The following is a 23,207-nucleotide window of genomic DNA, read 5'->3' on the forward strand; positions in this document are numbered from 1 at the left end:
ATTGTGGGTAATGTAGGCAGCAGGTTTTGACGAGTAAGACAAATGTATGGACTGAAATGTGTGGATCTCTGGTTCTGCAACAATTTTATAGAAGTGCAAAAGGCCAAACTGTTGCTATGTATGTGTATATAAGTATTGTATGTCCTACTGTATGTGTTGATGCTTATTTATATACAGGATTCTGTGTTGTGTGTACTTCCAGAGTGGGTGTTTGTGGCGGCGGTCGTACTTGGCAGTGTCTTATTCCTGCTGTTGGTTGGGGTTTGTTGGTGTCAGTGTTGTCCTCACTCCTGCTGCTGCTACGTCAGCTGCTGGTGCTGCCCCGACACGTGCTGCTGCCCTAGACACCGTGAGTATAAATACACACACAGTGATCAGAACCACCAACCAAGACTTTGGTTGTAAGAAATATGTTTCTCTGGAAAGTCTGAATGGGATTGTGTGTTGCTTTTGTAGTATATGAGGCAGGTAAGGGTATAAAGACGGGCAACTCCAGGCCTCAATCACCTGCCTACCCTCCGTATTTTGTCACTGGTGTCCCGACGATGGTCCCCATCGCCCCTCCCTCCCTGGTGGACAAGATGTCTTCTGTGTCCCCTTCGGATGGCAGTCTACTCACAGCAGGTGAGGTCTTACACTTTATTAGCGTGTCAATCTGTGTTTTAAGAATTATTGAAAGACCCTATTATTGTTGTTTTGTTTTTAAATCATCCTCAGGGTTTATTCTGAATTACTCCTTTTAAATTGTGTATTTCCTTGTTTTAGAATAATCTACAAGATCAACTTCATTTGTAAAAGAATAAAATAGTGAAATATAAAACAAGCAGAACCACCAATATGGTCCTCAATCCACAATAAACACACACACAAGATAAACAGAAGTTCTCCATGCTCATTGGTCAAGTGTGTATCTGCAGTGCCGATGCATGCTGTAGGGGTTCCCTACCGCGTGCCCTCACCTCAGGATCAGGACTCTCTCAGGGTGCTACAGTATGTAGAGAAACAACTGGCTCACTTCAACCCTGCCAGGTCCACCAGCCACCAGTGTAAGATTTATAAACCCATCCTGTGGATTCATTCTCTGAAAATCCTTTCTGGACCTTCTATAGCAAGTTGATACAATCAATAGACAATGCATGCTGCTCTTTACTTTAAGCTGCCTTTCTTTTCTCTTGAACTTGTCTTGGCATGCCTCTCTACACAAGCATTCTGCATGTTGAATTCCCTGTAGTTCAGATGTATAGCACTGCAAGAATATGTTTTAACAATCAGCACTCCAATGTTCAACGTAATATCTTGCAGACTTCGACTCTCACTTTCTTCTTCCACAATGTCTTTGTTATTCTCTGTGCTTCCTTTAAGCAAAATGTTCTGTTTGTTTACTTCTCTGTTCAGTCGTTCTTCATTTATTAATTCCCTCATTTTGATCCATCTAGCCTGCAGCCTGTCTGAGCTCAGCTCCCTCCACGAGGGAGATACGGGCTTCCGGCAAACATACCGAAATGTCCAGAAGAAAGCTCTGCCCGCCATCCCTGACCACGACCCTCAGCCTGAACCCCAACGCTACCGTGACAACCGCAGCCCAGAGCCGCAGCGTTACCGTGACAATCCCCCTTCACCCCAACAATATTGCGATGACCCCGACTCAGAACCTCGGCGCTGCCAGGACGAGCCCCTTCCTCCTCGGCGGTACAGCGACGACCCTCCGTCCTCCTCACAGTCACGCAGACCCGGCCGAAATCAACGGCAACAGAATCACAGCGAGGAGGATAACCAATACAGGTACTCATACTGGTGCTCTGTAGTAACCTGGTTACTGTACATATACATAAACATTCTGCAGATCAGATCCTCTCATACCCCCAACCATATTTAAGTAGTTTCTCTAATCCATTACCTGATTACGAATCAAGTTTTTTGTATACAGTACGTAATGTTTAATCTATCAGTTTACTGTACAGAGTCAACTGTAACTTAATTGCTTACAGCAAGTGTATGTAAACACAGATTCTGTATATCCCCTCCTTCTCACTGTTGGTTCGCTCTTGTCGTGTCTTGTAGGTGGAACCCTCGTTCAGAACATCTGCAGAGAAAGACGTACCGTACTGCAGGACGAACCGGCTCACTGGATGAGCTGGAAGAGTTTGCTGCTTCTTACAAGCAGAGAGGGACCAGAAAGGCAGATAAAAGGGAAGAAGAGAGGGGAGACTATGAGATGGAGCTTATGGAGTTCAGTCGATATCCTTCCTACCGTGTTGCTCCGCCTCAGCATTATCACAATGATGAGAATGAGCTTGGGGACAGCAGCGACCACGAAGATAATCCCAGACGAAATAAGAAAAACGGACATATCATAAGCCCACTTCATTCGCCCCAAAAGAGGAGGGGCACTTGGGACAGCGACCACCCTGTCCCGCCCCCTCCCAGAGTCAGTCCACCATCAACTTCTTCTCAAGAGAAGGACTACGATGGCACGTTCCTAAACAGCTTGCTCGAGCGTAAGGCCAAGTTACGAGGGGTCAGCCAGGGGAAGAGTGGGGCCCGGGGTGAGGAAGATTCAGACACACCCTCAAAGGGCAGCTCGAAAAAGAGCAGTGGGGAATCTAGTAGGCACTGCAGCCGCTCGCCTAGTAACAGGCCTGAGGCTGATTCACTGCCTCCTTACTCAGACACAGAGCGAAACAGAACTGAAAGGCCATCTCCACGGCCACTCCCAGCAAACGCTCGCTCCTCTCAACCTCCCGCCCATTCCCTGCCCGGTCGCAGAGAGGACCCCAGAGAAAAGAACCGGAAAGTGGTGAGTTACATTTAAGTTATTGGTTGGTTTGTATGCTGGTGATGCTTATTTGCAGATCAACAGCAGTGAGTAGAGCTTATGTAGTATTTTTATTTATTTTTTTGTTATCGGTGTGTAGTTGATGAAAACATTTGTTAGAAAAATGTTAATACTAGGCTAACTACAAAGTATTTAACACTCATTGTATTTCCCTGCTTTAAAGAGAGTCTTCTAGGGTGACAAATGTCATAATGCTTGAGGTAGAACTTTGTGATGGTTGAGGAACTATCAGGGTGAAGCTCGCAGGACTGAACGTCGCTGACTGGTCAAACACAGAACCAGCGGTTGGTTCATTCGCAAAACAAAGAGGTGCTGGGAGGCTCTTGTATCAATCATCAATTTGGCTTGTCGAGGGAGGAGAGAGTTGAGAGCAGGGATAACGAGAGAGATGGGGGTGGCGGTTGTGAGAGGTAGCAGTAATGTGGGAACAAAGCAAGTAAACAAAAGATATACTTGATTTACTGATAGTTTCGTCATGGCTCAAAGCAGAAATAAACATAAAACACAGACCGTCTACTATGGAGACTTTTCTCTCTCCTTTTCATTCATTATTTTTTATATCCAACTCAAACATCAGAGGAAGAGCAAATACAAAGATCAACAGGATGATTCCATGTTGTTCTTTTATTGTGCGTGAAAGATGAGTTTCAAAAGCAGTCTTTTTTAATCAAAAATGAATTTAATCAATTAATCTAATTTGCCTAATCTTCATGATTCTTGATGGATCTAATCTTCATGGAAACAGGAATGCAAAAGGAACTTTGGTTTGTAGTTTAGCTCCTGAGTTCAGTTCATCTGGTTCCAAAGTTCCAGGAACGATCTGACCATAAATGATAGTAATAATAATTAACTTTATTTATACAGCACAAAAGTTACAAAAAAACGTATATTTAAACTTTTAAACAGCAATCAACATCCCTTTAAATACACACAAAGATCAAAGAAAAGAATCCACTATCTGAGAAAGGTATCCTTGCCCACAAAGCTAACCACTGCTTTAAGCTGGAGGTATATTTTTACATGTTAAAAAACAATATGGTAAATGGGAAATTTAACTAGGTTTATTTCATCTGCATCTTTACTCATTGTTATCAATTTCTGAACATTCAGATGAATATGTGATCCAAGATTATATTTCATCTAATCCTCTTTTCAAGATGGTGTAAAAGAATTTATTTATTATTATTTATAGATTTTCTTTTCTTAAACAAAACGTAACTGAGCAGAATTGTATTGTGTTGTGGTTAGAGCCTAGTACCTACGCTGTTTCCATTGTAGTTCAGTTTCTTAACCTTTTCTGGCCTATGACCTCATTTTTAGCCCCCAAACTTTTCACTTAGAGAGTTAATCATGTGAGTTGGATTATGGCACACTTGGAAAGATTATACAGAAACGATTATGTATTTCAAACCTGCTGTTATTTAACATGATATGTCAAACTCATACGAACATTTCTTGAGCTCTAAGGTTGAGAAACTCTGACTTACAGTATAATAAAGGTTTGTAGGCCCACAGTAAGTGTTCTTGTTGTACCTTTGACAGGTCAGATTCAGATGCTACCACAGTGAAAACTAGGTAGAATATTCTGTTCTGTATCCAACCACTCTCTATAACAATCATAACTGGTTGTCCCCTCCCTCACAAACCTGGGTCAAAAAGGTATTCAACATCAAAGACTTCCTGTAGAGGATCAATTCATTCACCAGAACCGGCTTTCAAACTTCAAATAATTAGAAAAAGGTTGAAATCCAGTTTGTCCCAGGTTCAAGTTCACCATAATAACCCCCGTTTGGCTAATGTTTACTATCTCTTTACTCTCTCATTCTACTCAAAAAACGTGTGTTCATATTTTTTTTCCATATTATTAGTTTTGTATTTTGGTGTAAACTCAGTTTTATTTTTGATCACTTACACTATTTTTCAATCCTCAACAGAGCACTCTCCTAAGCCGGGATTCCCTCATCGTCTGATCATCTGAGAGCCACACAGCCCGAGCGCTTTGAGCGGAGTGTACGGGAAGTGCATGTCAGCCTATGACTTTGGATATATGCAAATTACAACTGACTATGAAGGAAAGCTGAATGAAGAAATGGACAACAGACAACATTTTTACTATCGAGACTGTTACTGGGGTTTCTGTCTGTGACTTCACGAAACGATGAAGTCATCACGGTTCAGTTTCTGTCACCGGCTGCCTCATATATTGTATATGTCAGCTGGACTAACACTGAACTAATGTGGGCTGGCTGTATGACCTAGACTGTCCCTGCCAGCAGGACACTGTTCGTCTCCCCCCGTCCCCTTAGAAAACGCTCTGAAGCGGAGAGACCGGCTTTACGCTTCCAGCACAATGAGCGCATTCATTTCCATTTGATGAGATATCTGCATTAAAAGACACACACAAAAAAAAGAAGTATATGACAAGAGCATTATTGTAAAGTACATATTGTAGCTTAAGTTGTTTGACAATACAAGCACTGTGTCATTCAGTAACATTATTCATGGACTAAAGCAGCTAATTCAGATGGCTTTTGCAGGGAGATTTTTTACTTTTTGGCTTTATTCAACAGCTGAAGATAGACAAGAAAGGACCAGAGGGGATGACACACAGCGAAGGGCCCAGAGGTCAGATTTGAACCAATGGCCGTTTCAGCAAGGGTTTATGAGGTGCCATCTCTGCCAGGTAAGCTACCAGAGCACCCATGCAAGGAGATTTAAATGTTAACTACAGCTGGAAGGAGTAACCACCATTACCAAATGTCGACATGCTGGTGTGTATCTACAGTGGGGATGGACAACAAAAGGACAGTAACTCTTAAAGCTGCATTAAGCAATATTTTTATACTGACTGACTGTGTGTAATGTTAAGTTTTTACTTATAGTCAAAATTTATCACCTAGCTCTGCAGTTCCCCTCAACTATACAGAGAGTTGTAGCGTCTTCCAACTCAGTTTTGTTTTTTTTTTTACCTATAACTTTTCTGTTTTGGTTCACTTTCATTGCTCTCATCAACCCTGTTTCCAGCAGCAGCAGGCATATGTTTTAGTTAAACACTTGACTGCACACTACCTGCTCTGCACCAAACAGCAGACAAACACAGTAAGCAACTAGCTGGTGAACATAGTGGAGAGCTTAGCAGCTAAAGAGCCAGATATTTCCCTCAAGAGTTGTTGGAGAGACCAAAAACAGAACCAGACTACAAGTGAATATTGGACTGTTATAGTGTTACTTTGTGTGTCTAAGTAAGAAACTGTTCAAATGTTCCCCATTACATCTTATAAAGTGCTAATATGCCAGTGTGTTTACAGCTAAGACTGCTGCCATGTGGCCAACAAATAATGTAACTTACATGCAAGTGAGCTGGGTAATATAAGGTCAAATTCCATGTAGCAACATTTATCAGCTAGAAAAGAAGTCAATTTGATTTTTATTAGTTTTTAAAGCAACATAAAACGGAAACAGAGCTCTGAAGAAGTGGGGCTGTATGACGCTCATTTTCAGTTCATGAAAACATACATTATAGTCCACATATAGAAAGCTACATTGACAGAGTATTAAATGAATGAGGGTATGGACCAACACTGCAGACCTGCCCATGAACTAATATGACCCACATTTGCTGCAGCATTTCAAGTGTTTATTCAGTTACTTCTAAGTCACACTCATTATTCATGAAGCAATAACTTTGTCTCCAGAATGTGTGTCAGTGAGCTTTTCATCTTTTATTAATAGATGTGAGTTTGCACAAAGTAACAATTTTCTTTAATGGACTAAAACCTGAAGAACGTTTTTTTGTAAACATTTAAAGTAATAAACAGCCACATACCTTGAACATTTTTGTATTACAGTATGAAGACATTTTTATATGTAAACTCGACCCATTTTGTGTGTGGTGTGATATGATTGTTGTATTTGTATTTTTGTAAATGATTATTATGTTTGTCTAAGCTTTCCAATGTGACTGTGTAGATAAGATGAAGTGTCTTGATGATTTGACTGATTTGATAACCGTAATTCAGCCTTTTCTTATCAGTGCTGAGTCAACAGCTAAACCAACAGCTTCACTTGTTATCATTCACAAAACACACATTATCCTACTGATTTTCAGTCCTATTACTGACTTGGTTCTAACATTACGCCATTCAGTGTTTCATTATCCCTGCTTCCATGTTGGGTCGGCTCATCATGAGAAAAGTCTCATGTTAGTGTATAGTTGTTGTTTTTAATTATATTTTCTGCTGTCTGGTACTGACTGTTTGTGTGTGTATCAGAGAGAGAGAGAGATGACTCTTTACATTTCTGTAAAGAAGACAATGTGTAATTGAGTATGACTCATGTCTTTGTTCATTGTTGTAATCACAGACTGACTGCCTGTCTTTACTACACAGCTGTGTCAAAACTCACATATCAGTTCTGCCAGCTCAACCACAGATATCTGTGAAGCAGTTGTTTTGTCATCCACATAAATCATTTGTTACAACCTATAAGTCTACAAAGTATCTGCTTATTGAACGGTTGATATCCAAGAATTCAACGACTGTTCTTAAGTCCAATTCTGATACGGTTGTTTACTTGAGTAATCAGCTTTTCATGGTACTGTATTGCTGCTTCATTATGAAAAGATTTTTATTTTTGTTTTATCCCACTATATTTACTTGAGAGTTATAGTTATTGTAGATAATTCCATACAGTACATCATAGATTATTTTAAATATACTACAACAGTATAAAAGTAAGATATGAAATCAGCTGCACCTTGACCAACAACCATATACTGCTGCTTGCACATTAAAATATTAGTAACAACGGTCCAGTACTGTAATATAATACTGTACTTATGGGGCCATTTTTCTTCATAATTAGTACTTTCACTTAAGATTCAACGACAAAGAAAATGTAGTTAACACTTAATTATTTGAATTCCAATTCTAAATGTTTTTTTTTTCTGCGTATTACTCTGTGATTCTACTTTTTAAAAGAAATAAACTTTGCAGGGGGACTTTTTAATTGCGTACTTTTTACTTGTACCGCTTCTTTTACCTAGGTTAAAGATTTGAATGCGTCTTCCACCATTTCAGGAACAATTAGATAATTAAACACTGCAAGAACAGTTATTTTTATACCATTCAGAGGGAGAAAAGGGCTCAGTCTTTTGGGTCTTGTGTTGATGTGTGTGGGAGAGAGGTCATGTGTGCATCATCTCATGTACTGTCTGTTTGTGATGGGAGGGATTGGTTAAGACAGTGACCACTCACAGTCGGAGAGTATGTCAGGAATGTTGTTGAGCAACTCCCTCCCGGCTTTACAGAGGTATGAGTGGGTAAATATGACATTACTATACACCATAGAGTAAGAAGTTTGCGTTTTTTGTATGTGCTCCCCTTGTGGAGTTAACCTGGAAAAATGTGATGCCATTATTCCAGGTACATCAGTGCATCAATCAGCCTTTAGAAAAATATGATGATATTTGGTGGATTGTTAGGTTGCTGTCAGTCAAATCTGATCAAACTGCACACATACAGTCCTGATGAAGAGTTTTTAGGTGTCAAACTAAATAAATAAATATAACCTAATGATGTTTAGTCTAAATATTTAATGATATACACAAGATAAATGCTTAAGATTTCAGACTTGAATACAGTGGTGTATGTAGTACCTTTAAGTAAAAGTAGCAATACCACAGTGTAAATACTGCTGTAAAAGTCCTGCATTCAGAATTTGACTAAAAAAAAAAAATCGGCTTTAAAATATCCTTTAAGTAACAGAAGTTACATATAAAGAATAAGAATGAAGAAGTGCATAAAATACAGAATGACCCATTTAAGGATATATGTTATATCAGTGATTATTTAAACACCACTGTAAATATGCAGCAGGTAAAGATTAAGATATGATAATAATTTCTTGATTATATATGATATTAATAAGGAATCTGAAAAGTAACTAAGTAACGACAATTGTTTGATAAACATGGAGTAAAAAGTACAAGATTTGCCTCTGAAATGTGGAGTTGAAATATAAAGTAACAATCTCAATGTCTACCACTGGTTAATTCAGTGCAGCCACTTTCCTGATAAATAAACCTGTGCAACATTGTACTTTTATTGTATGTAATTAAAAATAGACTTATGTATGTTAAAACCAACTTTCCTGCAACTGATATGTGTTGCTGTTTTTAGTGACAGTTGCCTTAATATTAATTTCCATAGAGCTGATAAGCCTGCAGGCAGATACAGTAACTGCAATATGTGTATTAATTAAATGGCAAATTTAATGCTGAAACATGTTTTACCCTAAGTGATTACAAGTTTATATTTGTACTATATAAAATCAAAATGTAGTACAAATAATCTCTGAGTGAACGTGGAATGAAGTAGTGTTTGTGCTTTACGGCCTCAGCAGAAGGACAGGATATACTGTAAGGGAGAACGAGTGGGAAACAAAGAGTGGATCTTGGCACCAGTTTCCAGAGGGGGAAAAAAAGCTTGGAAGAGCTGCAGGTGCAGATTGGGCGTACTCAGAGGGAAAACAATCTTTGACAGTTTGAAGGACTCAGAAAGTACTTCAGGACAACACACAAAGCTGTCTGATTCATATGCATACGGACCAGACGTTTACAAAGGAGGACGTCTTTAAAAAGTCTCCAGGGAATAAACACCTTGGTTTTATAGTTTAACTGATTAGAATTCAAGGGTCAAATTTAAAATAATCTCATAACAATGAAGATCTATTTCTAGTAAGAAGAAAAAAGAAAAGTTTAGGCTGACATCTAGTGGTTAACGTTTAGAGTTACAGCTAAATGTTGAAAGAAGAAAACCAGACTGCCACTGTCTATTGTTTCTAATAGTAACAAAAGAACATCAAAAAGGTATTTTCCTGTGTCATAACTTCAATAAACACACATACATTGACATACATTGTCATACATTGTCACTTTAGGTTTATGGTTAAATGTAGGTATTGCTTTATTATGATAATTATAACTAATTTTAGGCTTTGTTCATGAGTCTGACCCTCTCTCTAAGGTGACAGTTTTATTACTAAGGATTTTACAGTGGTTTGTCAGCTGCTCAGAACTGAACTGAGCTGAAAATATTTACATTGTTTCAACCATTATTTCATTAAATATGTTCTAAGACACCATTGTAGTTTCAAAATCTTTCATCAAAATAACCAAACACTATTTTGTATTATGTCAATATAATCCTAATGTAATGTAATAATATTTAATTTTGATGTCACTGTGTGGAGTTAAAAATATATCATGCTTCAATAAATATTGAATATAAATCTTAATGAGCACCCGACAGTATAAATCCCCATATTATAATAATAAATGTTCTTTTGTATAATTAGCATTAGCAGGCCTTCCTGTCACCGATTCTCACGTTAGGGGATTTCTGTGCTCCGGGCTATGTCACAGGTTGAGATGAAGTCACCTGTTTCGAGGTGTGGCCAGAGATGACTGCAGTCTCAGGCACTAAATGCAAAGATAGGATACTCCACATGCAAAAGCACTGAATGAGAGTAGCTGGGTTTAAACTGAGATTAGAATACGTCCTTCTTTTAACCGTAAATCTATAAATATTGCGTCCTACTTTTCGTCATCATGCAGAAACTACCTGCCCTGATCCCCCTGTTGTCGCTTCTCAAAGGTAATTTTAACTTCTTTAAATATTGTTTTAAAATAGGAAGTGTTTGCCTGTTTATGAATTTCCCTGAAACATTAAAGTGTGTTAACATGAGGCTGAAAAAGCAAATGCATACTTTGAGTTGATTTATTTATTTATTTTATTAACAATACATTTTCTTAATTTAGAAGACTTTACTGATACCTATACTTACAGATTGCTATAAGATATTTATGAGATAGTTATGTTTATTAGTTAGATAATTGTGTTTCTACAACTTTTATAGTCTTCCATCTTACTTTAACAAATCACTGTGACCTGTCAACATTAAAGAAACAGGTGAACTCAGCAGGTTTTGTTCCAGCTTTTAAATGTTTGGTTGGTAGGTTCACAGTAAACAGTTTCATTTGTCTGTGTCACCTGTTTTTCTGGTTCTGACGCTTTTAAATGAATTCCTTGGTTACTGTTTCTCTTACCTGCCCGCATCTTTTTGGCACGTGAGATATTTGTGTTTCTTCTAACACAAATGTGTTATACACAAAGCACTGAATGTAACCCTCTGTTTGCCGTCCCTCCACAGTGTCTGTGTGTATTCAGCTGATTGTTCCTCAGCAGGAGCACAGTGCAGCTCTCTTTGACTCAGTGATCCTCCACTGTGACTACTACACCTCTGCACACTACGATGATGTTCTGGTCACCTGGAGGTACAAGTCCTTCTGCAAGGAGCAAGAGAACGACTCCACGTGTAGGAAATAACGCAAAAGTAAACACACATCCAGTTCAAAATACAACATAATGCAGAGAAAAGGTCTGTTATAAGTCTCAGAAAGGCTTCAGATTGACTTATTTCTGCAGTAGCACTTCACCTTACTTAATACCCCAACCTTACTGCTTCACTTTGGGACTTGAACGGTCTGTTCATGTTAAAGGTTAAATACTGAGAAGGCCTACTATTCCTGTAGTTGGTTGATAGTCACCAGTACGGCTTCACAAGAATGATGTTTCGATCATATACCTACCAAGCAGGAGATATGGATGGCAATCATAGAAAGCTAGTTGTTTGTTGTTTGAATAAAATCTTTGCCTCTGGTTTTGCAGCATACCAGTCGGCGCTACAGTTTAGACGGGACCCATTAAATAACTGTCCAGATCGTCAGCGGACAGTGCGCACAGTGATCCAGAGGAGAGGAAGGAGAGAGCCAATACTGGGATCGCAATACCGTGCTCGAAACATCACCTTACAAAAGAGTGAGTGCATACAAACATTTGCACTTGTATTATACAATTTGAAGGTCAGGCTCAAGCCAGTCATACAATACAAGGTGAACCCATGTCCATTTTGAGGTGAAATCTGTTGTTAAGAGCAAAAGAAGTGGTATCAATCTTCTCTTCCAATTAAGAAAGCAAATAAGCGCTTTTCCTAAAATATCAACCTATTGCTGTAAGTTTGGAATTGTTTATAATTTTTACTTGTGAGAAAAGTATATACATATACATAGGAGCAAATAAACACAACAACATCCTCTCATCATAACAGACTTACATTCCTGTGAATGGCAGGTATGAAAAGACCAATCAGCAACATGAAAGACAAACAGGTTACACTACAAACATGGCCAGATTCTGTACTGTTAGTGTACCAGTGTTTGTGGTTAAAACACACTGTATGGCTCTATCTCAAAACAAGAGGAGAACTGTAAAGTTGACATGGTAGACACAAGTAAAACATCCATATCTGCTTATAGCTTTTTAAATGTATATCTTTAGTGGGATTTTTAAATAAACTTTCTGACATGTGATAGAGTCTCACCCCAGACTGGCCTCTTTGACAACCAGTGCTAAAAGTAACAACATCTTTTTAAGACAGCAGTGAAGCTCTGTAGAGAATTTAACCAAAAGTGTATGTGTGTGTGTGTGTGTGTGTGTGTACAGAGGCAGACCTGGTGATCAATGACGTGACGTGGTCGGACAGTGGTGTGTACTTCTGCAGTGTTGATGCTGCTGGAGACACTTTTGGAAACAGTTACAAAGAAGTCAAACTCTTTGTCAGGAGCTGGACCGCGGGGAAGCAGGAGCCTGACCTATAGACTTACTGAGTGAGTGAGGGATGAAGTTACACCGCTGGTCGGTCGAGTGCCGGACGGTTTCCCCATTGGCCACTGCTCTTTCAAAATGAATAGCAAAGCATTAAAGTAGTTATGCACCGTAACTCCAGATTCTATGAGTATTCATGCACAATGGACCAGACAATCAGCTCTCAAAAATAGCTTTTTTTTCAGCTAGTTAAAGGAACCAGTGGGGCCCACAGCTATCATCATTATCATCATCAGCTTTATAGTTCTAAAGTTGCTTTTCATGAAGCATTAAACATATTCTGTTTCCACCTTTTATGTAACTTGTGTTACTTTAATCTATTTTACACAGTTAAGCAGTTGAACAACAACTTGGCTGTAAAATATTTTTGGACTACATTATGATGTTTTTTATGTGAACTCTTTTTAAGTGAACTTTTTTGTGTGATGTTTTAAAAATGATGGCCTAAGCACTCAGTGTAACTGTGCACAAGTGTGTCTTTGATTCGATTGGAGTATTTGGCCAACCATTGAAGCTAATTGTTTTCAGTGATTAGATGTTTATGTTTGTAAAGTGGTGCCATCTTGTCCGAATGAGCATGGAGTGAAAAAGGGTAATGTTTGTGCTTTAAAGCCTCACTTCGGTATATTGTTCAGGAGTGATTGTAGACATTGTCAAATCTATTTTAAGTATTACTTTGATTGTGTTTTAATTACAAAGGTGGTAAAATGCACATTAAACATCGATCATTTGCATTTTAATATAATGCTTGAATTCAATTAGATTTTAGGTCAGTGACACACTTTAATGAATGTAGAAAACCAATACGTCTGTTTTATAATACAGCAAATAGAGCATAGAATTGCAGAACAGACAGATATTATATTTATGTTCAGTTGTCTTAAACTGATAAATGTAGGATAATGGCTATTTAATGGTAGTATGATGTCATCCTGGCACTTTGTGCATCAATGTTGTCTTTACGTCAAGGACCACAATGTAAAATTTTGAACTTTATCGTGTTATCCTTGACATGTTGTATATGTGACCCTGTTACACTGTGTTTTAGCTTAGTCTTATTCGGTGAACAATAGAGCTGCAATAACAAATATATGGCAATAATCACAATGCCTAAAGTGGTTTACAATGCATAAATAAATGTATGAATGTGAAATGGTACATGTATGCCTCCATATATTTTGCCAACTGTGTTTTTAAATTCAAATGTATCATTGAGGACTTCATAAATGTAACTTGTATGATTATACTTTAATCGACTACAACTGACTGTGAATGTACTGACATAGTGAAGGGTTGCCAAACCACAGAAATAAATGGCATCACTCTTAGAAACAATATGTGGGTGTAAGTGTTACTCTTAAAGCTGTTATTTTAAAATAAAGTGAAATACCTTATGCTGCTCTGTACACAATGGTGGAAAATATGTGACAATCACATTTAAACATTAACATAAAGGCAAGTTTAAAGAACAAAAAGAGGAAACGAAAAAAGGTGCCAGGAAGTATGGCGGAAAAACATAAACATTTAGTAAGGGGATTGTGCAAGAGATTTTAAAACATTAAACAAAAGAAAAACATTGGAGGAAGAAATGAATAAATTATTTATATGAATTGAATAATTTTGTTATTGAGAGTTGTAAAGGAGATAGTATCAAGTATAAATAAGTTCAACTCTATTTCATTCAATTATTAACAGTTGGATTAAGGAGTTAAAAATGTTTTTCCATAATTGTGAATTCATTTCAAAATCAATGAAAATAGCGCTACCATAAAGCACCTATATTTATAGATAGAAAGTTCTACACATCAATTCAAAATATTTGGAATACATAAAAAAAGTGAGACTTTTTTTGTTCACCACATAAATCCCAGGCATTAATCGTGCTACAAAAAGGATATATTGTTCGCAGTGACACCTCTTTGACTTCTCTTTCGTTTTTGGGGGAGATTCCTGTGCACCTGGCAACGTCACAGGACCGGATGAGTTCACCTGTTTCGGGGTGTGGCCAGAGGTGACTGCAGTTTCAGGAATTAACCAAAGATACTGCTCGGACACACGCACAGGACGAAACGAAGAACAGCTGTGTTTAAGAATATAGGCTCTGCTTTTTATTATTTTATTTTTTTTTACTTTTTATTGTCATTCGAGGATTTTTTTTATTTGTATTTTTATTTGTATTGACAGTTTTTACTGAGGGGGTTTTGTGGAACAGCGTTGTCATCATGCGGAGACTACCTGCCGCCATCCTCCTGTGGTCGCTTCTCAAAGGTAATTTCTATTTCGATACATATTGGGCTCATTTTGTTTTAAAAAGAGTCTCGTTAACATGCTTCTGAATTAGAAGATTTTAAAAATGTCAACTGAAACTTTCCAAACTCGAGGTATCGGTCACATGTCAGTTTATTTCACATAAAGATAGAAATCTTGTTTATATTACCTTTCCTACAGGCGGACTACATACTGTGTGTACTTGAAGATCCTTTTTTAATTTAATTTTCTTTTCCATTTTATTATTAGTATCTTTATTTAATTTTAATTTCACTGATACCTACTTACAGGTCGTTATGTGATCCAGTTGTGCATTTAAACTGTAACCCACGATTTTTATACAGTCTTCCATATTATATTTAAGAGTCACTGTGACCTGTGTACATTTAAGGACATGTTAACTTCACAGGTTTCATTCCAGCTTTTGAGTGTTGGTAGTTTGAGTTTCACAGTAGGCCATTTCCTGTGTCTTTGTCTATGTCACCTGTTTTTCTGGTTCTGCCAGTTTGAAATGAACTCCTAGGTTGAGAGAAACCCTCACACACATTGTTTCATTCTTGCCACAAGTCTTCCTTACCTTGTTTCAATACACAGGCTACTGTTTCTCTAAATTGCCAGAATTAGAAATGTTTTTTTGGCACATGAGATAACTTTATTCCTCTCACATGCACAAATACACAAAGCAGCCAACTGTATGTAACTGTCTGTTTGCCGTCCCTCCTACAGTGTCGGTGTGTATTCAGGTGATTGTTCCTCAGCAGCAGCGCAGCACAACTCTGTTTGCCTCAGTTATCCTCCAATGTGACTACTCCACCTCTGCAAACCTCCAAGATGTTCTGGTCACCTGGGTATTCAAGTCCTTCTGCAAGGACCCTGTGCTGGAATATTACTCCACAGGTAAGCAACACACCGAAAGAGGGCATAATGGAGAGAAAAGTGATAGTATATTTGCATTACCAGACACTGCGCTGCTGATGTAATACAGAGGAGGGAGGTAAAGCATGACTTGATGAGGAAAGGACATCATGTTTATATAAATCTCATAATCTCTGAATATTCAATGCCAGAGCGAAAAAACCTTCCCATACATAGTGAGCTAATCTAAATGATAGATGTTTTTCAGCTACTAGATGGTGTATTAGCCATAGGCTCCAACTATCCTCTACCCAATACTAAACACTTGATTGATGATGATAAATGAAGAATGTGTGCGTCAAGAAGTCATCTTTGTAATCATCAGACTATTCCAGCAGAATAGTCCAACACAGAGAAAAACCTTCATTCCTCAGACCAGCAGGATAGTGAACTCTGTCCTCTGAATCTATTTTTCACACTTCTAGCACAAGCTTTTGGCATGAGTATGCCACACTGCATTTCCTTACACATGATGCTTGTGTATGTGACAAATAAAACCCTCTGTATCCTTCAGTTGTGATGTGAGGACTTGCCTTGGTTTATTGACCACATTGTTTTTTGGTTTATAAGAAGACCAAGAGCAATGCTAGTGTATGTAATTAGGCTGAGCCATGCTTTGCACTAAATGCTAACATATCTTAGTTTGCATATTAGCATGCTAACATTTGCTAATTACCACTAGACACAGAATACAGCAGAGGCTGATGTGGAATGTTGTTAGATTCTCTGGGGATTATGAATGAAAATGTTATCTCAATTCGTCCAGTCTCTGTAAAGATATTTCAGTCTGGACTAAAATGGTGGATTGACCAGCAGACTGACATTGCCATCCCTATAGCCGTGCCACAAGCACTGTCACTGTCTCGCACAGTACAGAATAATAACCTGTAGGATAGTCGGTAGTGGTGCTAAAGATGCTTTAATCATATGGTTGTTTTAATTAAAACTTTGCCTCTATGTCGCAGCATACCAGTCTGCACTACAGTTAGGACAGGACCCAGCGAATGACTGTCCAGATCGTCAGCGGACAGTGCGCACGGTGATCCAGAAGAAAGGAAGCAGTGAGCCGACACTGGGAGCTGAATACCGTGAGCGCAGGATCACCATCCAAAATAGTGAGTTCAGGCATTACACGGTCCCATTCAGCACAGCTGGTATCAGACTTAACCCCTTTGTGATGAGAGTAAGATAAGACTGTGTTGGTCTTGAGACACTATGTTATACATATTTTGCTTCACCTATTATTTCTTCATAGTAGAGTTGAAATGAGTTGAAACCTTTCATTTAAATTAAATCATTTAAGCATTTTAGAAAACGGCTTCTCAACTTGTAATATTTTGTGGTAGGCCTATTTTTAGTCCTCTACTTTAGTTGTGAGTGTGAATATGTTTTAGACTGTTGGTCAGAAGTTGGTCAAATTAGAATTGATGTCACTTGGGAAGAATTGAGAAGACAATTGTTTAAAATTGCCTTTAAAGGTACTACAGTTTGATTGGAAGTTTCTGTGTGTGTGTGTTTGTGTGTGTACAGAGGCAGACCTGGTGATCAATGAGATTATGTGGTGGGACAACGGGGTGTACCTCTGCTCTGTCAATGCTGCTGGAGACACCTCTGGAATCTCTGACAAAGAAGTCCAACTTATTGTTTACAGTAAGAAAGAAAGAGAAAAAAAAATGTTTAAACTTACACAAGATGTCCATGTCTCTGGGCACACCACAGTAAGCGTGTATCTTCCTCTCCTCTCTCAGACTGGTTAACAGTGTTGTTTATCATCATCGGAGCCCTCCTTCTGATCCTCCTCTTCTGTATCTGCTGCTGCCAGTGCTGCCCTCAGAAATGCTGCTGCTACGTTCGCTGTCCCTGCTGCCCACAGCAATGCTGCTGTCCTGAAAAAGGTAGAAAGCAGGCCCCATTTAGAAAACTCTCCTTGTTGGTGCTTTAAGGATGCTCTGATATCCAAGACAAGGAAATGGACTGCTGATAGCAATCAATTCACAACTTGTGGTGTCAAAAATGCACAGAAGAGAAACAAAAAGGCAACTTGGGAGTGAAAAAACAGATAATGTTGTTCTGTTTTAAACCAAAATCCTTATTAACTGGTAGTCAGGACTAGTCGAGTCCAAGTCAAGACCAAGTCCAAATGAGAGAGAGACAGTCAAGCCCATTAAAGCCCATTCTAGATGGATTTTAAATAAAACTAGTACCTGTTTTCTGAAGTGCACTTCATCAATGGTTTTGTTTTGAAGTAGGAAGTTAAAAAGCATATATTGCTAAACTTGGTCGAGAAACTAGAATATTTGGCATGAACAATAGCCAATGAGACGTTGCTATCAGCATCTCTTCGTTGTATTTCTGACAGCCACAGTGCAGATAAAGAGCCTGTATACTCAGAGAAGACGCTCCTGTATTAATAAATATGTATATAAGAAAATGCTGTCCTGATCTTTCAGCTGTGATGCAGCATCGTATGATCAAGGAGGCTCAGAGGGCCATGGCTCCCTGGATGGGAGGACAGCCGGTATATGCACCAATGAGCCACGCCTCCTCCCAGATGAACCCGCTGCTCTACTCAGGTACACACACACACACACACACACATTATGTTACACAGCAAGTCGGTTGACGAGCAGACTGTGGCCTTAATACCTTCAGACTTCAGATCTCTGACTTTATGTGTATGTTTTTGTCGCTCCAGGATCCGCTTCAGGCAAGAGCTTCCCTATGAAGCCTATGCCCCTCCCTCCTCCTCAATCTTCAGCTTACAGCATGCCTCCTCCCAGTGTCCATGGCAACCATACCCCTGCCAACACCAATCAGATGCTTGATTACTTAGAAAGCCAGGTGAGGGGGATGGACATGGCCAGTCCTCTGCTACAGGTATGTAAGCATGTTCTAAAATCTGTTTATGTAAACAGAAGGGCATCAGATTATTTTTTCATTAACTTATTAAATACAAACCCTTGCTCAGACCAGTCCTGTTTAGTCACTTGTAGTATTTTAGTTTATATTTGGGGCCTAATAATACAGATTTTCCAGTGGCATGTCTTTGGGAAAAGGTGGGTTGCGTTATTAGCTGTTTAGTTTGGACTAAAATGAGTCTCTTAAGAGAATGCAATACATTTTTGCAATTTTGCAACTACCAAAGAAATTATTGTCAAAGCTTTTGTTTTAGCAAACATTTGATTCAGCGTTATTTAAATTAAAATCATTGTCAAGGCAGTTAAAGAAACCAGAGTGTTGGTGGCTCTTTAAGTCATGGTAGGGTTAGGGAAGCAGCCAGCTATTTGACCATCCAACAAGCAGTTCTGATGGAGTATAATGGCCACTTTACAATTCAATGAACAACTGAGTGGGCGTTATAATTTTTGATTCAGGGTTTCCCAAAGGAAACTCTCTCTCTCTATCAGTTATTATATTTATGCCATTTCCTATATGTTAAATACCGCTTTTACCTTTTGCCAAAAAAATCTTTTGAATGATAAAGTGCAGTCTTTCTTGTCTTTATAACAGCCAAAACAGTATATACTGTGAATTTCACTGAAATGTACGAGTGGTGGTTGTCATTTATATTTACTTCTTTATTTCCTCTTCTTCTGGGGTCTTCTTCCCATCAGTCCCAGCCACCTCCACCCCACCACATGCAGCACATGCAGCAGATGCAACCTCCGCCCCACCACATGCAGCAGATGCAACCTCCTCTCCAGCACATGCATCCTGTCCCATTTTCCCCTGGCCCTCCAAGCATGATCTCTGCCCTTGATGATGGCCCAACAGAGCGCCGGGTCATCACACTTCCACCAATAAGAGAGCAGCCACCAGGCAGAAACCCACCCCCTGCACCCAGGACTCGCCCCCCGAGCTCCAGCGAGAGCAGCCGCAGTGGCTTTGGCCGTCATGACGATCGAGGGGCAGCAGGCAGGCGGTATCCCTCGCCCGCCCGGTCTAGGGGTATTCCCAGGAGCTACAGCGAGGAATCACTGGATGGGCGGAGTCGCAGTGGTGCACGAGGAGGCATGGACCGGCCCCGCTCCCGTTCCAGGGATGACCTATTTGACAACAGATCCAGGGCAAACTACTCTCCCCCAGCATCAAGGCACCCTAGAGGAGGGTCCTGGAGCTCAGATGATGAGGGCAGCAGCAGGAGAGGGGCAAGTGGAGGAAGGAGAGGAGGAGGAAGCTGGGTTGACAAACCTCCCAGCTACTCCGAGTACGAGCCTGGACAGAAACCAGGAGCACGGAGGAATGAACGCTACTCTGTAAGACACACGCTGCTTTAGTTGATAAACACACTTTTCTTGCAACTACACCAACGCACTTAGACAAATGCACACACACTCAAACACACAGTCATTTTAAAAGCAGTCTGAGGTATACTGATGATTGTTAGTGAAGTGAATCTAAAGTTAGTGTGTCTCTCTCAGGACAAGAGTTCTCGCAGTGGCACCAGTGTCGTCATCTGAACCCCTCCAGCTGTGAAACACCCTGTGACCTCTGTTTCAGAGAACACGTACACCTCACTAGAATCGGGAGCCAAGTTGTCTGGCTACTGGTAAACTTTAAATGCCGCCATTTTGTGTATTTAAATGAACCATGGACCAGCCCATTCATTACCTTTTTTTTTTTTTTATATAAGTGAAAAGCTGGCAGAAGGATTCATAAAATGTGAGATTGAGAGATTCTTAAATTTGGCATAATCTTCCTCTTCAGAGTGTGCAGTGCCAAGTAGTAAAGCAAATGTTTGGCGTCAATAAGGAAACCTATTGAGTAGTCTATAAATGGTTTGTTTTTTAGATATTGTTTTAAGAAAACCGAGCTTTACTGTGACTACTGAACAGATTTTGGAATAATATTCCCCTCTGCTGGTTCATCAGTGTAATGAAAATATTCTGAGGGGATTTGGATTAAAAGCCTTCTGTTAGATTATTCTTAAATGTGGCTTCAGAATTGAGGTTTCTCCTCTTAAACAAATATATATTTAACACATCTTTCTTCTCATATTTGATAAAAAATATTATAAATAACCATTAGATGAAGAAATTACTCTCAGGGCAAGTAAATAAACTAATTACAATTGTTGTTACATTAGCCAAAAACTATTTAAACCCATATAAATATGAATCGACTCTTGTGAATGATGAAAATTGTTTTTAGCTTTTTATAATTTTTGTAAATAGTTATTTTTCATATCTCCTAGATGTGTTGTAGTGACATTTATTTTGAAGGAAAGGTGTATATTAGCATTAACATTAGCCTCTGTCCAGATAATAATGAAGTGTTTTTTAAACCTTTTGTACATAAGATGAAGGATGTATTTACCCTAAGTGCTTAAACAACAGTCAACACTGTGTGTAAATAAGTAATTTACATGGTGTTGAGTACTGTCAGCAATATTACAGGTCCAAAAAGCTGTTTTTCTTTTCTTTTTAAATTATGGTTGTTGGCACAATGGAAACTTACCTGGTTTCTTTTTTCCCCCTTTGGCTTGTATGATGGTATATTTCAGAAATACACATTGAACTAAAAATCACTTCACGTGGAATTCAAGTTGTTGACTTGCTGTATGTTCCATTGATGTTTCTATTTACACTGTACAGTCAGTTTGTGTTTATTAATAACATTGATAATAAACATTGTACCTTTTGGGGTATAACAGAACTGTTTATTGTTCTTATTCCCAAATACCAAGATTACAATATAGAGAACATCACATGCAGAGGTAGCAGGTTTTTAGAAAGAAATTGAAGGCTTTATATCACCACTGTCAGTTCACAACAATTGTATTTATTCCATTTAATAGCTAAATCCTAGCATGCGCTTCAGCTTAGAATCAAAACTAACCAACTATCTACATTTAACCAAATCTGTGGCACATCAGACAAACACATGCTAATTTACCAGACTTCAGTGAACTGTTAAGTCAAATAAGTCAAATTATCCACAATATGAGAAGCAGAGCATTAAATATAAATTTACAGCACTAACATAATACAAGTTAAACAAAACTGGAGTCAGCACAGTTTATGTAAAAATGTTCAAGAACGATGGTACTGCATATTTTGTTTCAATACATATGAGCTACTTAGAAGTCAATTTGAATTATCTACACTTGGGCATATAATGTTACATCAAAATCAACAGGTTAAGAAGTTTTGCATGTTTATCATTCAAATGTCACCTTTAAGGCGAACAGCTGAGAGCCAATCATGACAATTTTGCCAAAATGTGCAAATAATGTTAAAAACAACAACCCAATGTTGATTTGACTCAATGCTGGTTGACAAGGGAAACATAAGACAAGTTGAGAATTCTTCATACCTCTTTTCAGAACCAGGTAAAAAAAAAATTGTTATTGTCACACCTACATCTCTTGTCATTTTGAGGTTACCTATTGTGATTGGTGTATTACTAAAGCCATAACCTTTAAACTGCCTAAAAGAGCAGCTAACGTCATATTAGATAGGTAGAGCTGAAAGGATTAGTTGAATAATTGATTAGGCTAGCCACTAGTCAATTAACAGAAAATTAACTGGAAACAGTTTAAATAATTCATAAACATTCACCGGTTCCAGCCTCTCCAATGTGAGGATTTGCTTATTTTAATCTTACATGACAAACTGAACTTCGGTATTCTGACTGTTGGTCAATAACATCAAGGAAAAAGGAAATTACGTTTCACTATCTCTGACAAATTAGCAAACATAAAGAACCATTCAGCAAGTTACAATTATAAATGTACATTGACCTACAGTCAGTTGCCAGTTTATCAGTTTTTAGGTAGGCCGAGACCCCCTAAATATTAGCTTATGGCCGGGGCCCTTCTAAAAAATTACTATGGCAAGAAACAAAAACAAAGAAAACAACTTCTGAATATACATTTCCTTACTTGTGTTGATGCAATAATAATTTGTTTTTCAAAACTTGCATCATTCCACCAGATAAAATATTTCTGTTTTCCAATATGAGCATTTTTATCAGTTTAGTTGAACACAACTCAACATTAACTAGAGCTAAAAAGTCCCTCTAACTTAAACTAACCCTGATAGTTATAAATATATAAACATCAGATACAATGCCAGCAGTTTATGTGATGATGAATTAATTTTTGTATTTTGCCAAATCTTCCCTCCAATTAGCTGAGGCCCCCTGGTGGCCCCGACCACTACACTGAGAGGTTTCTAATGTCAGTAAGGTATATTCAATTCAATTCATTTTTATTTGTATAGCGCCAATTCATAACAGAAGTTATCTCAGGACACTTTTCAAATAGAGCAGGTCTAGCCCGAACTCCTTTTAACCATATATAATATTATATATGTATAATGAACATTAACTTACTACCAAAATGACCATACAGTGTAATCAATGTCTCTCTGAAACAGGTTTGAACATAAACTCCAGGATGGTAGATTTGCTCCAGGCCTGTAGCAGCTGGACAATAAACTGTATAATGTGTTTTAACAGCA

General features: G+C 38.5%; 2 protein-coding genes across 2 annotated transcripts in view; both read left to right on the forward strand.

The window, feature by feature from the left end:
- The window catches only part of LOC118321305 (immunoglobulin-like domain-containing receptor 2), a 19,285-nt gene extending 11,660 nt beyond the window's left edge, over positions 1 to 7,625 (forward strand). The window contains exons 4-9 of the mRNA XM_035652577.1: positions 203 to 349; positions 457 to 624; positions 918 to 1,046; positions 1,437 to 1,782; positions 2,062 to 2,797; positions 4,771 to 7,625. Of these exons, the coding sequence (XP_035508470.1) occupies positions 203 to 349; positions 457 to 624; positions 918 to 1,046; positions 1,437 to 1,782; positions 2,062 to 2,797; positions 4,771 to 4,806 (1,562 nt within the window). The 3' untranslated portion in view covers positions 4,807 to 7,625. The remainder of the gene's footprint in view (positions 1 to 202; positions 350 to 456; positions 625 to 917; positions 1,047 to 1,436; positions 1,783 to 2,061; positions 2,798 to 4,770) is intronic.
- Positions 7,626 to 14,600: 6,975 nt separating this feature from the next.
- On the forward strand, positions 14,601 to 21,399 carry LOC118343377 (immunoglobulin-like domain-containing receptor 1). Its single transcript, XM_035682170.1, has 9 exons — positions 14,601 to 14,829; positions 15,556 to 15,726; positions 16,710 to 16,859; positions 17,275 to 17,394; positions 17,493 to 17,639; positions 18,195 to 18,317; positions 18,440 to 18,621; positions 19,359 to 20,000; positions 20,166 to 21,399. Exons 1-9 carry the CDS (start codon positions 14,784 to 14,786, stop codon positions 20,202 to 20,204), a joined length of 1,620 nt encoding a protein of 539 aa, XP_035538063.1. The 5' UTR covers positions 14,601 to 14,783; the 3' UTR covers positions 20,205 to 21,399.
- The last annotated feature ends 1,808 nt before the right edge of the window (positions 21,400 to 23,207 follow it).

The sequence above is a fragment of the Morone saxatilis genome, unplaced genomic scaffold (genome assembly GCF_004916995.1).
Source record: "Morone saxatilis isolate NCDOM2014 unplaced genomic scaffold, NCSU_SB_2.0 Contig11, whole genome shotgun sequence".
Lineage (NCBI taxonomy): Eukaryota > Metazoa > Chordata > Actinopteri > Moronidae > Morone > Morone saxatilis.